At 34.2% G+C, this 13732-nt stretch overlaps 1 protein-coding gene across 2 annotated transcripts in view; it reads right to left on the reverse strand.

Moving 5' to 3' along the window:
- Positions 1 to 13732, reverse strand: part of mute (gon-4 like protein muscle wasted) — a 43689-nt gene that overhangs the window by 7939 nt on the left and 22018 nt on the right. For both annotated transcript variants that reach the window (XM_089243158.1, XM_089243149.1), the window contains exons 12-18: positions 11362 to 11491; positions 9925 to 10078; positions 8473 to 8586; positions 7453 to 8349; positions 5531 to 5668; positions 3708 to 3860; positions 2809 to 2990 (exon numbers count right to left, since the gene is read on the reverse strand). In XM_089243158.1, the coding sequence (XP_089099284.1) occupies positions 2809 to 2990; positions 3708 to 3860; positions 5531 to 5668; positions 7453 to 8349; positions 8473 to 8586; positions 9925 to 10078; positions 11362 to 11491 (1768 nt within the window). The remainder of the gene's footprint in view (positions 1 to 2808; positions 2991 to 3707; positions 3861 to 5530; positions 5669 to 7452; positions 8350 to 8472; positions 8587 to 9924; positions 10079 to 11361; positions 11492 to 13732) is intronic.

The raw sequence follows: 13732 nt of genomic DNA on the forward strand, positions 1-13732 counted from the left end.
AAAAAATTCAGTTAAAACATGAAAACTTTCTTTTGGGATATGGTACTATCCTGCTGAAACCAGTAGTACCATTCATCACTGTTCATCAGTGAAATAAATTATTATATTATTATAGTGAAATAAAAATGTATATACCACACAATCCAAAGGCGTGATATAGCACACCAAATGCTTTTTCTTCTTAATATATAAAGGCATGTGTTCATGAACAATATAAGGGTTTGTAGTGGATCACTACCAAAATTTTGAGCTATCTTAAAAATATGACATACTGCAATAATCCACATATGATTGATGAACTCAAGACTAACATCATTAATGCAATATCAAACATTGATTTTTGCAGACTTTGTGAAGTCTCAAGCCATCTGGTAAAACAAATGTGCCTATATGTCCGTGAAAAAAAACATTTTCAATATTTATAGTAAATTCAAAGTTGTTTTAAACTCTTATTAAAGGTAATAAGGTACAGATCAAACTTATGAATTTATTTCAATTCATAAGTTTGATCTGTTATTTTCTGTTAAATAGTTCATATTCAAAAAAACATTCATAAGAATTTTGAAACACCCTGTAGTAGTACAGGTTGTTCCAACCAGTACAGAGAAACCCGGTTAACTCTAACTAATTGAGACACAACCTGTTTGAATTAGAGAAACATCAGAATTACAATGTTCATTATTTAAACACATTTTTTTTTCAAACATTTAGTGACAGTCACACCATATATGACTAACATGTTTGAATGACCAGGCATTCCAACATGTTAGTGTCAAGATACAAACCTAGGATTAATCAGGGTTATCTTAGCAAAGTTCAGGGAGCCTAGAGCCCAAAAACTTTTGAAGCCCTCCTTTAGAACTTCTGTAAAAACAAATGTCTTTCACAGATAAAATGCTGAATCAAATTGCAAATAACCAGCGTGAAATACTGAAGAAAGAAGAAAAAAATTATGAACGAATATAAAAAAAATCTTCAATGATTTGTGGAAAGAACGTGACATAAAAACTGAACCTGACATATTTGACTTGAGGGTTTTGCATCTCAAAGGTTTGGCTGTTGAAATGCCACTGCTTTTAACCTCCTCAGTGCTGTCCTACGTACCCAAAATGTATGATCACATCACTGTATACTGCCTTCATACATACTCAGTACGTCGTAGCAGACAACTGTATATCTTAATTTTTTAATCCAGTATATTATTTCACAACCTCCTGCATGTTTGATATCATTCGAAAGAAGAATAATGTGGCTTTGTACAAGCATAACTATTATTTTCATTTATCATATTTTATTGTGATTGATGAACGTTTGCTGCCTAGGAGATACCAAGATATTATTGTAAAGAGCATGTTTCAGACCTATTGAGCTAAAATGCCCTGTATAATTGAGTTAGTAGTTCTGTGTTACAGAAAAAGCTAGGTTATAAATCTGAAATTTTGGCAGTGGTAAGAAGAGAAAAACAATATTACCATAAAAGAAAATATGACACAAATTTTTAGGCAATACAAGTGAGACTACATAATATTGTTAAGATCTTTGACAAGATGTTATTTTATAAGCACAAAAGATTTTCAAATTAATTCAACTATTAGTTTGAAAGTTATAATTTCTTTACTAAACATCTGCAAAAACTAGCAATTCCATTTAAATCTCCTCCGAGCTTGAGGAGTTAACAACCATCAAGAAACACATGTACTGAATGGGCGAGTAAAATTGTGCATGGAAAGGGCTGGCTAAAACACAAGAACATAACTAGGAAAGCCACTTGGTTCATGAAGGACAGCATGCTATAGTAATTACAATTAACTTCAACAATAGCGAGTATAAAAAGATTTCTACACGCTGTTTAAAAATAAAAAGATGTTCGTCAATTTAGGAAATTCAACAAAAAAAGAGATACATTTTTGAGAGAGAGCAGAAGAAAAATTTTGTAATATCACCTTGTACAGCAAAACCTCTTCACACCGTCATCCTCTCACACTATCAGTCAGTTTTTTAATGTCCCAGCTGAAGAATAAAGCAATTGGCCTTAGAGCCTACTGATATATATATTACACTGATATACTTTTACCCTGATGTACTGTCATTTTCCATGTCAAAACTATTCTTTTCCTCTTTATACCAATCTTGTTTGACTAACATTTTTTAATCTCCCCGTGGAAAGAAAGCCAATTTCGTTACCCATTTTGAAGCTGGATCAAAATTGGTTTAAAGTTTGCCCCATATTTATGGGGGATACAAACACAAATGAATGTCATCATATATTATTAGTTCCTTATCCTTTGTTCAAAGCTTTACATTAGTTGTGGCTCTATTTATCATTATTGCCTTTTTCGTACTTATATGCAGTATTTGGTAACAGGTGTAGTCACTTTTTTTAGGTCTCCAAGGGTGGAGGTACAAAAAGAGGTTCTACTGTAATGGTGTTAAAAAAATAAAGTCACAAACCAGGGCTTGACAAATCAAACACACATACATATTCAGAGAGAGATGCCAAACATAGATTTTTCTAGAGAACGTTCCAAAGTAATTTTTTTTAATTTTCTGGAACTTTGGTTATCCCTTTCCATATCAGTTGACGTTAATAAATTTAGAAAATTTTTCTTCAGGCCCAATCAGAAAATTCTAGATGGCAATACTGATTTTTGGTGACCTTGCACCTGGGATTTATCAAGCCCGAGTCATACCAAAGAAATATATAAGATAAATAATAAACTACAGGACATGCGGATAAATATCACTGATCAATACATAAACAATATCCTGAAATATAAAAATTAGATTTGAAAATTTCTTTTAACATACCTTTCAGGAGGTTTGGCATCAGGAAAGAGCAAGGTGAATTCCTCAATAAGGTGTGTCTGATTCCTCAGGAGTGGCTGAATTTTCTGTATTATTTCAGAGGCCTGGATATTTGATTTGTGCTGCCATTGGTTCAGGGCTTTCAATATTTTTTGAATTTGATGGGGTTGATTTTTAAAATGTACCTGTAGACATGTGAAATAGGGGAAATTGAACAATTGCACTATCAGTGAAACTAATATTGTACAGAATTATATTTAATGGATTGGATGGGAACTTCAAATAGATGAAAATTGCTTTTGTATATCAAAAAACTACTGTACAGGTTACTGTTTGTATGTATAAAAAATTAACATAATTTCCTGAAAAACAATCCATAGATGCAAATCTGCTACTTTGAGAAAAATGTCATTGTATAGTCTGCAACAGTATATAATCCCCATATGCAAATTTCATTGATCAATAAGAAAGTTTTAAAGAATGCAAAGAGTTGGTTGTGACATTTTGGAAGAAAAACATTTTTAATTTCCTGCAAAGTCTTTTTTTTTTTAAATATTTCTGTTCCAAGGTCTCAGAAAAAAAAGATACAAATTATACACAGCAGAATACTGATTTCCATTCTAAAATGTCCCTATGTTTAAATGTATGTAATGTTTACTTAAATTCCTGTTTTTAAAAGTATAATTCATGAATTATACGCCAGGCTCGTCATTTGGGGGGGGGGGGGCTTTTGAAAATACACTACAAATGGTATATATATATATATATATGCATACCTTCAGTACATGTTCTTTGCCCCCTGGCAAAAGTTTGCCCCCGCCCCCGGAAAAAGTTGAAATGACGGCCCTGTTACATGCACAGGAAAATGCACTACTCTTTCAGTCTAGATATAACAAACTCACTTCAACTTTTCGTAGAAATTTTCTGATTCTCTGCAATAGGACGTGTTCTGCGTATTTCCCACATTCAATTGCTTGCTCTGGAAGAAGAAAACCGGCAAAATCATCTATCAAAGCAGGATGGCCACAGAGTATGTCTTCGACTTCTGTAAACAACTAGGAAAATAAAAATAAGAGTATAAAATGAATTAAGAGCCGCATAATTTCCATGACTGGTGATTTTTCATTAAAAATTACATCAACTAATAGAGTTGATAAAGAAAATAAGGTTGCACTCGTGGTGGGATGAAGAGGTAACAGTTACAAGAATTGAGACTAGGAAGAAAACATTGCATAGGGAGGAAGAGATGTCTGCACATAGTACGAAGGAGGAGAATACAGAAAATGACTGGTTTTAAAATATAAGGGTGTGATGATGATGATCCCGCTGCAGAAGCTTTTTTTTAAGGGGGGGGGGAAGAAAAAAAGGGAGAAAACACTAATCAACAGATTGAGGTGAAAACAAACATGTTTGTCTCGTACCTCATTGAGTGGCCTCTTTCTCTCCTTCGTCTTGCTTCTTGAGTATATGTGGGGTGTGTAGAACAAAACAATACAATTATTTTTGCCACTAGTCTTTATTATACACTCCCATACCTCTTGGTCACATCACTATGTGTGCAGCCTAAGAATTCTCTAATGCAAAGAAAGGGGCTTTCCAGATAATAAACTAACTGCCAGATTTATTTGCCAGTTGAAGAATTATTTTGATTACAATTTTTTCTAACAAATTAAAAATGTTTAGGAAAGTGACATCATTTCAGAAATGGAACTCCTAGAATGACTGATGAGGACATGGTATTGGTGAAATGCACAGCTGCAAAAAGTTTAAGTCACTGTTCATTTACTAAATACAGGAGAAGTTGAGTAAAATAACGATACACGATTGAGTCATGTCTGCCCAAAAAAATGAAGAGCAGACACATTTGAAATATTGCTAGAGGTTTTTGTAAAAAAAAAAGTAATGTGAGCTGAACAAATGTACTCTGATAGCACAAGCAGTTCAAATGGGCAGGGAAGAAATGCTTTATTCACATGATCAAGAGCATCTAGCAACATCAACTACAGGGGATGAAAATTCTTAAAAGAAAACAATATCCAGGCTATTTTCCCCCCACTATGTATCCTAGACCTTGCTCATTATGCTTACTGGTCATCTCAAAACCAACGAAATAACTGAGAGACACTATGACATTTCCAGATGATATTTTCTATATAAAAGTTGTGTGAGCAGTTTTAAAGATACTCTCTTCTAATAGCCTGATGTTTGTATTCAAGATTTGTGTGAGGAAATGGGAAAGACACCTCTCAAATGCAACGGGAACTACTTCAAAAACATGTTCATTTGGAATCATGTGAGAAATAAAACTAGACTAATTAGGCCTACTTCATGATCAGCCCTTAAGCCTTAAACTGCTTCCACTCTGAATAGACATTGTGATGTAAATAAGATGCTGAATCACTTTTTGATGGTTTACAATACACAAGTAAAAAAAGCCGCCGCCCCCCCCCCCCAGCACATAATGAAAGGTTATATTTACGACTAATTATGCAGTTTTTTTTTAGTGTGGTGTAATGAACATGAATGATTTCAATCAAACAATTTTCATTACATAATCAAAAATTAATAAAGAAAATTGTGACACAACAATAAAAGAAATTAGAAATGGCTGAAAATTTTACAGAGTAAGTAATTTCCAAAGCTAAAAAGCTTCCGAAGAATGTCAGTTTCTTGAAAAAATATTATTTATAAGGTGAGCAAAAATAATACTCAGAACAGTTTTTACCTCCACTGGTGATTTTGTACTACTCTCATATTCGCAGAGCACTGTCAAAAACCTCTCCATCTTCTCTGGCTGATCTTTTAATGCACCCATCACCCTAACAAGATAGGACTGTGCAAAGAGTTTATCTCTCTCCTCTTTCTGTAATGAAAACCAACACATAGTTACAAAAAATGTGTGAAAATGAACTTCCAGAAAAAATTTATAATTTCAATATATTTAGTGAAAAAAAAGTTTTAGAGTTTAACAGTGAATTAGAGTCATCCCTCTGTATTTACAGGGGTTACAAACTGAGGTTTAGTAAGAATATGGAAAATTCACGAATAACATGAACCATAAAGTTTTGTTTTTTGGGCATCTCGCTTATACCTGCTTAGGAGAAGGGGGGGCGTTCCTTTTTTTTTGCAATGTTTTCCGAAAAGAACATTATGAACATTAATGCCTGTTAGTTGTTTCTTCTTCATCTCAGCAAATTTGTTAGAGCATAGTGACAAGGCTTTTTCTATCAATTTTTCTAAGTATGAAGAATGTGTCATTGACGAGTCTAGCCTCTCACTGTGGATCAGAGACATGTGGATACAGGGCTATAAGGTTAGTAGGTGGGGCTATAGCAATGGCTGATGAAATAATTCCAAGTTCATTTTCCTCAATACATATTGATTGTAGATTCATCGATGACATAATAATTGGGAACCACAGCAATGAAGCTAAACATGGTCAATATTTCAAATTGTTCTGTTCTTTACTTTCAGGAACATTTAAACAACAGTCTTCTAGGAAAAACAGAAAAACCTTTATGAAAAGTTTTTTTAAAACGTGCAATTTATATTTTGTTCTGATACAAGAATTAACACTGCAGCAGTAGTTTATAGAAAATTGGGAAAGAGATTGCGATACTGTGAATATGAAATCCACGAATACAGAGGGATGACTGTACATTTAGCCAATCTTACTCAAAGTTGCAGAGACATCAAATATGTGCATCATTTCTCAAATTAGAAGTATGATAAAATATTTACTAATGTACTGAATGCAGGCCCATCATTTGGCTTTTGAAAATACATTAAAAATAGTATATATATACATACATACATTTAGTACACATTCTCTGCTTCTTCCCTCCCCCCCCCCCCCACTTTTGGAAAAGTTTAAGTGACGGCCCTGACTGAAAATGCCTCAACTTTTGAATTAACTACCATATATACTCGTGTATAAGCCAAGTTTTTGTGTGGAAAAATTTGTTCCCCAAGTGGGGTTCGGCTTATACTCAGGTCAGTTTTTGATGAGAAAATATCTACCCCACAATCAGTAGTAATTTTTGTAGCAAAGTTCGAGAAACCGGCATTATAGGTATGGGATATGTTTAAACCCCACAGAAACGATAATGTCAAAGCAGAGGCAAAGAAATTCTAAACATCATTGGTGGTGGCTAACGTTGATTGTATAGCCTTTAGTAGATGTGAGCATAAACAAGCCTCTCAAAGACTATTTGAAGAATTTGGGGATCAAATGGATGAGTTCCGATGATAAAGAAACTACAAAAAGTGGTGCCTTGAAGAAACCTGACATTGATGCTGCATGAGCTTGGAGACTTAGAAGAAACGGATTAAAAAGTTTGAGTAATTTTCTATTGTAAATTTCCGTAAGCATTTCCGTATTCATTTTACATGAAAATATAAGATTTTTTTTTTCCCTGAAATGCACTGTTTTTTTTCTTTTTTTTGGTGTCGGCTTATAAACAGGTTATTAATTCATTGCGGTTTTGGTAGTCCTAAAGTGGGGGGTCGGTTTATATCCAAGTCGGCTTATACACAAGTATATACGGTTATTGAAAAATATGAAAAAAGAGTCAACTAAACAAAGTTAAAATTTTTTCAAAGTGTTACAAAATTAAAATTGAAGACAAACAACAGCATGAAACCTACCCGAGTATCTGAATCTACGACATTGGGTTCAAGGAGAGCCAATGTGGATTCCAAGTCCCTTTGCTGCTTGGTTTTTCTCGTCGAAGAACTTCTCTTCCTACTTATTGTGCTACTTGCAACCATGAGCGCTGCAAGATCTTCCTCGTCATCAAGAGGCTCACTTTCACACGAGGATCCTTCTTGTAGAGATGTGGCAACAGTTGTTTCATTTAGAACAATATTTTGGGATGTTTCTCTAACGATGTTGTTATGAGAGCTTTCACTCTCCACAGAGCAGTCATTCGAAATTTCAGAGATTTTTGATTTGTTTTTATTTCCCAAGGTCTTGATCTTTGAGGTGTTTGTGTTTGCCTTGCATGTCTTCTCTCCAAGTTCATTTGTTTCACTGGTAGTTTGAACTTCATTACTATTTACATTTGATAAACTAGATGCACCACTCACTCCAGGTATAACTTTGGGTTTTTGTACTTTTAGGGTGTCTGGGTGTGCTAAATTATTCTTATTTGAACTTGGGAACACTGGTGTTTCTGTTTTTGTTATAATGAAACCAAGTTTTGGTTTTTTGGTTACAGGCAAGCACTTTTTTGGGGGAAGTAAATATTTTTTAGGTGGGATTGGTCCTTTAGGCACAATGTTCCTGTACTGTCGTGGTGGCATTGGAGATGGCATTCTCACTGGATTCGATGAAGGTTCTATTTTTAATGGCGGGACAATGCGAACCCGCCTTTGTTGATTGTATTTCTTCAATATGGGAGATATCTGTTTGAGAGGTGAAGCAGTATTTTTGGGTAATAGAGGCAGAATCGGACGATACCTCTGGGGTCTATGAAACACTGGCTTAATTCTTCTACGCCTTACACATGTTCTCTTGTATTTGCGTTTGGTGATATATCTTACCTGTAATGTGGAAAAAAAATTGTTCAGAACTTATTTCTCAAAATACATTCATGTATAAGTTACTAGCTTGCTAATGGATTTTATTGATATTTCAAAAAAAGAAAACAGCAAATGAGCACTTACCAGCCAATCTGGAAGCAGCTCCTTTGGTATCTCACGAGGAATTACCAAATTTTCTGGATCAAATAGTCGAACATCTCGACAAAATTTAGGAACTTCTTTTCTGCGATACCATCTCTAGGTGGGGGAAAAGGATTTTGCCTTTTTACAGATAATATAACAAATAATACATAACCAAGAATAGATTCAATTTGTTGCTCTCTGTATGAATCAGTCTATTTTTAAATTTTCAAAGCAGCAAAATTTCATGATGAGTACGAGCCTATTTTCAAATACCCCATAAATTTGGCATTGCTTATCAAAACAGACACAATAATTCCATTATATAAAAAAGAACCATTTAACATTATGGACAGATCATTATTCCCAAAACTCTTTTAAAAAATGTGAGGAAATTATAACACACATCAAGACAAAATTTTTGCCACGAAACCCGACTGCAATTTATATACTCTGCCACAAAAATTATGAAAAACTTTGAAAAACCAAAATATGTCTTGGACGCTATAGTGGGCAACACCTACAGCCAGTGCATAAGAAATAAAAAATGGGGGGGGGGGGGATAAAATCTAAAAGGTGGTCCAGAAATTCTTCATTCATAGGTGTAAGCTATGAAAAAAATACCCACAAACAGATACTTTGACTCATATACACACATTGTGATGTTTCTTTCTTTTCTCTGTTAGATGATCAACCTACTCATATTTTTGCACCCACCTATGAAATCTCATTGAACAGGAAACAAATTCGACAGGTTATACAGATCATCACTGGTCATGCTAACCTAGCGAAACACCTACACAACTGCGGCTATACAGATTCACCTATTTGTCCTGCGTGTGGAGAAGAAGACGAAACTCCACTCCACTATGTGGGACGATGTCCCGCCTTCTCTATCCCGAGAAGGAACTACTTCGGTGATCATCAGGTGACACTAAGTGAAGTTGTTAATGCTCCCAGCATTTATAACCTGGTAAATTTTCTCAATTACACTAAACACCTAAATTCATGGTGAGTTTCAATTCTGCTTTAACTTGAACTTTCATGCATTACTATTTAATAACTTCATGTTGAGTTCTCAGCCATATCTCTGAGACTTTCTCTGCTCCTTTTCTAAAAGGGCACCGCAGACAGGAGCAGCCTCAAATTTTCTGACATGGCTTTACCGGTTGCGGTTCTCCATAATCTCCCATATACAGAGATTCAATATAATGTGGTAACAGATACCATAACTTTCGTCCCCGGAGCAGCCACCAAACTCTGGGTATTTCCACAGAATAATGTTTTTCTTCATTCTCGCATGACCCACAACTCATGTTGAACCACTTGGTGTTAGAGCAATGGGCAAAATTTGCCTAGGCTTTTTCCCTATGGGACGCCAAATGATGATGATGACCCGCCTATGAAGAAAAACTCTTATCAAGAAAACTAAAAGAAACTAAATTCAGAACTCACCTTGATAGGATTTGAATCAGATCCCAAAACACCTCGAGAGTTCTTTATTCTAATTCTTATCTGTTCTTCCATTTTAGCCGGCACAAGAAGACCCTGTATCCAATGTATGGGATCTCTCAGAAATGAAAACTGTTCCAATCCCAAAACGATGAGGCTAATTTTGGATTGAAAAAAATATATATACAGTATATGTTATATTCATTTATTTATTTGAAACAAAACAATATAAAATCAAAAATCTTACAATTTCAATAATATATGTTACGGTCTATGTTTGAAGTCTGAGCAATGTGTGAGGTGGCATATAAAAATGCTAAATTTCGAACTCAGCTGTAATGCACGCACAAATTATATGCATGCATGTCACATTATGCTCAAAGTTTTCTAACTTTGAGGCATGAATGTGAGAAGGTCTTCCAATTAGAAAGTTATTCTGCAGAGAGCAGGCAGACCTACAACACAATACTAATATAACAGGAAAATTCAAGCATTTACCATCTTTACTTCAAAATATAGAATACAGATGGAAGTACCAAAGTACCAGCAAGAATACAGAACAAGCACAATTCTGATAACATAAATATGTTAGGACCACACATATATTCATGTACACACATTCTGGCATATAACTTGTTAGAAATGCCATAGACGAATGTGCACGGAGTACATGTATGGTTAAGTAGTAGTAGTAGTACATGTCACATCTAACATGCATTTTTTTATATGTTTAGTCCCTACATATTATATCATACAAATGTATAGTATGCAGGGACTTGATAAGTTTTTGAAAAATTTAGAAGCTGGAGAAAAAAATTCTTAAGAGCCAAGCATGATTATTGCACAAGAAAAACGGTCCTAAATAATAGAAATATAGAGCGATGTTATCTTCTCAGCCCACAGCACATCGAAGAAAGATATTTTCTGGATATTCAGGATGAGCATTAATATTCAGAAAGTCTATTTGTTTGGTGAGGTCCTAAATAATGTTTTTCTGAATTTTCTGGGACTATTCTCCCTCATCCCCTTCTTATATTAATATATGCACAGCAATGAAATCAGAAAATTTTGCACATCATCTTTAGGCTATAGTGTATCAATGCCAGACAGTAAATTTCAGGTGCCAAAAATTTTCTATTTTTGATTCTTCGAGTGGCCATCACAACATACTTCCTGAGATTTATCAAGTCCTGATAATATGTATAGGTCTATTCAATATCAGGAAATCATGTAACACATAGCTCATCCTTTCCCTTCTTTCATTAGCAACAGTAAAAATGTCAAAAATTTCATTAAATTTAAAAAAAAAGGAATCTTTCATTAAATATTCAACTTGTGTACAAATCGTGTGTAATCATTAACATATGAAAACCTTCACAATATTTTAGAACAATGAGTTAGTGGTTTAATCATCACAAAATGTTAAAGTGTCAATCTTACTTGTCTTCAGCTCTGGTGAAAATAATTTTGTTATTTGTGAGTTTTCTTCTAAATCCTATCTTGGGTAACAAATCTGGATATATAAAAACCTTACAGTTAGAAATGATGCGTTTAGCTTCATCTGGTACCCCTGGGGAAAGATACATTTTAAAAATATTTAAAAAAAATTTTAGTACGTCAAGATCCAAAACACTGAAACAATATTACTGGCACAACTAAAATTTGGAACATTTAAAAAAAAACATGCTGCACACTGATAAGTTAAAATTTGACTAAGTCAGATAAAACGCATGACTTGAATTTATTACAATCAACGGTTCTTATAACAGCCCCCTTCGTTTCATGGCAAACGGACGTTATACTAGGAGGTGGTGATATCAAATGTTTTTAAAAAATGATAAAGAGTTTAGCTGCTCCGGAAAATTGAGTATTGTAGTGATGGATTCTAAAAAAATGCTTTCATTCTGTTACAATATTGCAATAAAAAATATGGGGAAAAAACACAATTACAATACATAATACAGTACAGTATGTACATTTCCACTTACAAAATATTATGTAATGGCTAAAACCTACATTTATTTTTTACATGCAGCAAAATAAATTTACTTACACCTATATTCTCCCATGACAAATTAAGTAAAACCACAGCAGTACAAATTTAGGATAAAGAAAAAAATCAATCACATGGAAAGTGAGCCACCACATGAAAAAATAAAGGAAAATGGTAAGCAAAGCTTCCACTGATGGCACCACAGTTAACCATCAGGTTTTCCTTATCTTTAAACCAATTGTTTTTAACCTTTTGATCATTTTTGTTTTACCATCTCACACCCCAAAAAATATTCTGCACCCCCAGTTAAAAACCACTTCTTTAAACCATCAATGTTTCACACCCTTTCTTCTCAGAGCATCAAATGTCAAGGTCAAACCATTCGATGGATTTTGTCCATTTCTTTGGAAAAATACAACAAAAACGGAACAATCAAACCGAGTTTAGTCGTTGTAATGGATTCAATGTTTGCCGGTCGTTTATTGGATAACAATTTGGCAGAAATAGCAAAAAATTTGGGACCTGTTGTTCCCGTCATTATAATGAGCATCACCTGCAATTACAGTACAGTACAAAAGTTTAGGCACACAGTATATTCTTTAATCAAATAAAAAATAGCTGAACTTCATCCAAAATCACAGAAACCATTTATTCTGGAATTATAACCTCATGGTTGTGAAGGTTCCATAAAAATTAAAAGAAAACAAAACTAATTTTTCCACGTCTCAAAAGTATAGGCACAGATCAAATTTATGCAAATTTCAATATGCCATATAGATTTATATTACAAAGGAATGTTTCCCATTGATGCAACATGAACCTTGAATGTTTTTGTGGGTCAAGCACCATACAAAGTCTACTCAGTTCTTGAATAAGGATGTACTGAAGATATAGGTACTGAGATCACAAGGGTAACTCTGTTTCTCAAATTTCTATTGAATAAAATCAATCTAAACGAGGCATCTATAGTGTTAGCACATGGTGAGCATTATAAACCAAAATCAAGATTTAGAGATTTAGAAGACTCAGAGTGACCAGTTTACGTGATGACAGAAAAATATGAAGACGGCTACAAAACAAAATCACCCTGCTAGTGAAATAAAACATAAAACAGAATTGGATATGCCAAGAGAAAATGTTCATAGACAAAGTCTGCTTTTTTCAAACAGAGAAATGATTTGTGTACCCTTCTTGAAACATAAGACTATGTGTTAGGGCCTATATGAGCTTGAGACCATATACTGTATTCAAACTAATGGCTGAGTATACTCTTCAGTGATGAAAGAAAGTGGAATTTAGCTAGCCAGGTGGTTATTCTTATCACTGGTATGATTTAAGAAAGAAACCCAGAACTTTATTCAGTAGGTAGACAGGAGGAAACTTGGTAATGAGGTAATGATACAGGAGTGTTTGGTTATGATGGACAGATCTCATTGGCATTCTTAAATAGCAGTGAGAATTCAGAAATGTACCAAGAAACACTTGAAAGACATTTATTACCATTTGGAGAAACATTAGGTGATTCAAGTTAGACTTTTCAGTGGGATAATACTTCTATCCCCACCTCTCAAAATGAAAAATAATTATCGCCCAATATCGTTAACCGATATATCCTGCAAAATTTTCGAGAGATGCATCGTCAATCAGTTACTTCCATTTGGGCGACGATATGGGCTTAATCCCCTCAGTTCAGTTTGGCTTCATTCCTGGCCGCTTCTTACCAGTGCAGCAGTTGATTTGTCATGATATATGGGAGAGTGCTATAGACTCTGGACAAGAGATTGGTGTAATTTACGTCGATTTCCAAAAGGCATTTGA

The sequence above is a fragment of the Pholcus phalangioides genome, unplaced genomic scaffold (assembly GCF_987345545.1).
Source record: "Pholcus phalangioides strain wild (caught in Gottingen) unplaced genomic scaffold, Ppha-v1.0 ptg000003l_1, whole genome shotgun sequence".
Lineage (NCBI taxonomy): Eukaryota > Metazoa > Arthropoda > Arachnida > Araneae > Pholcidae > Pholcus > Pholcus phalangioides.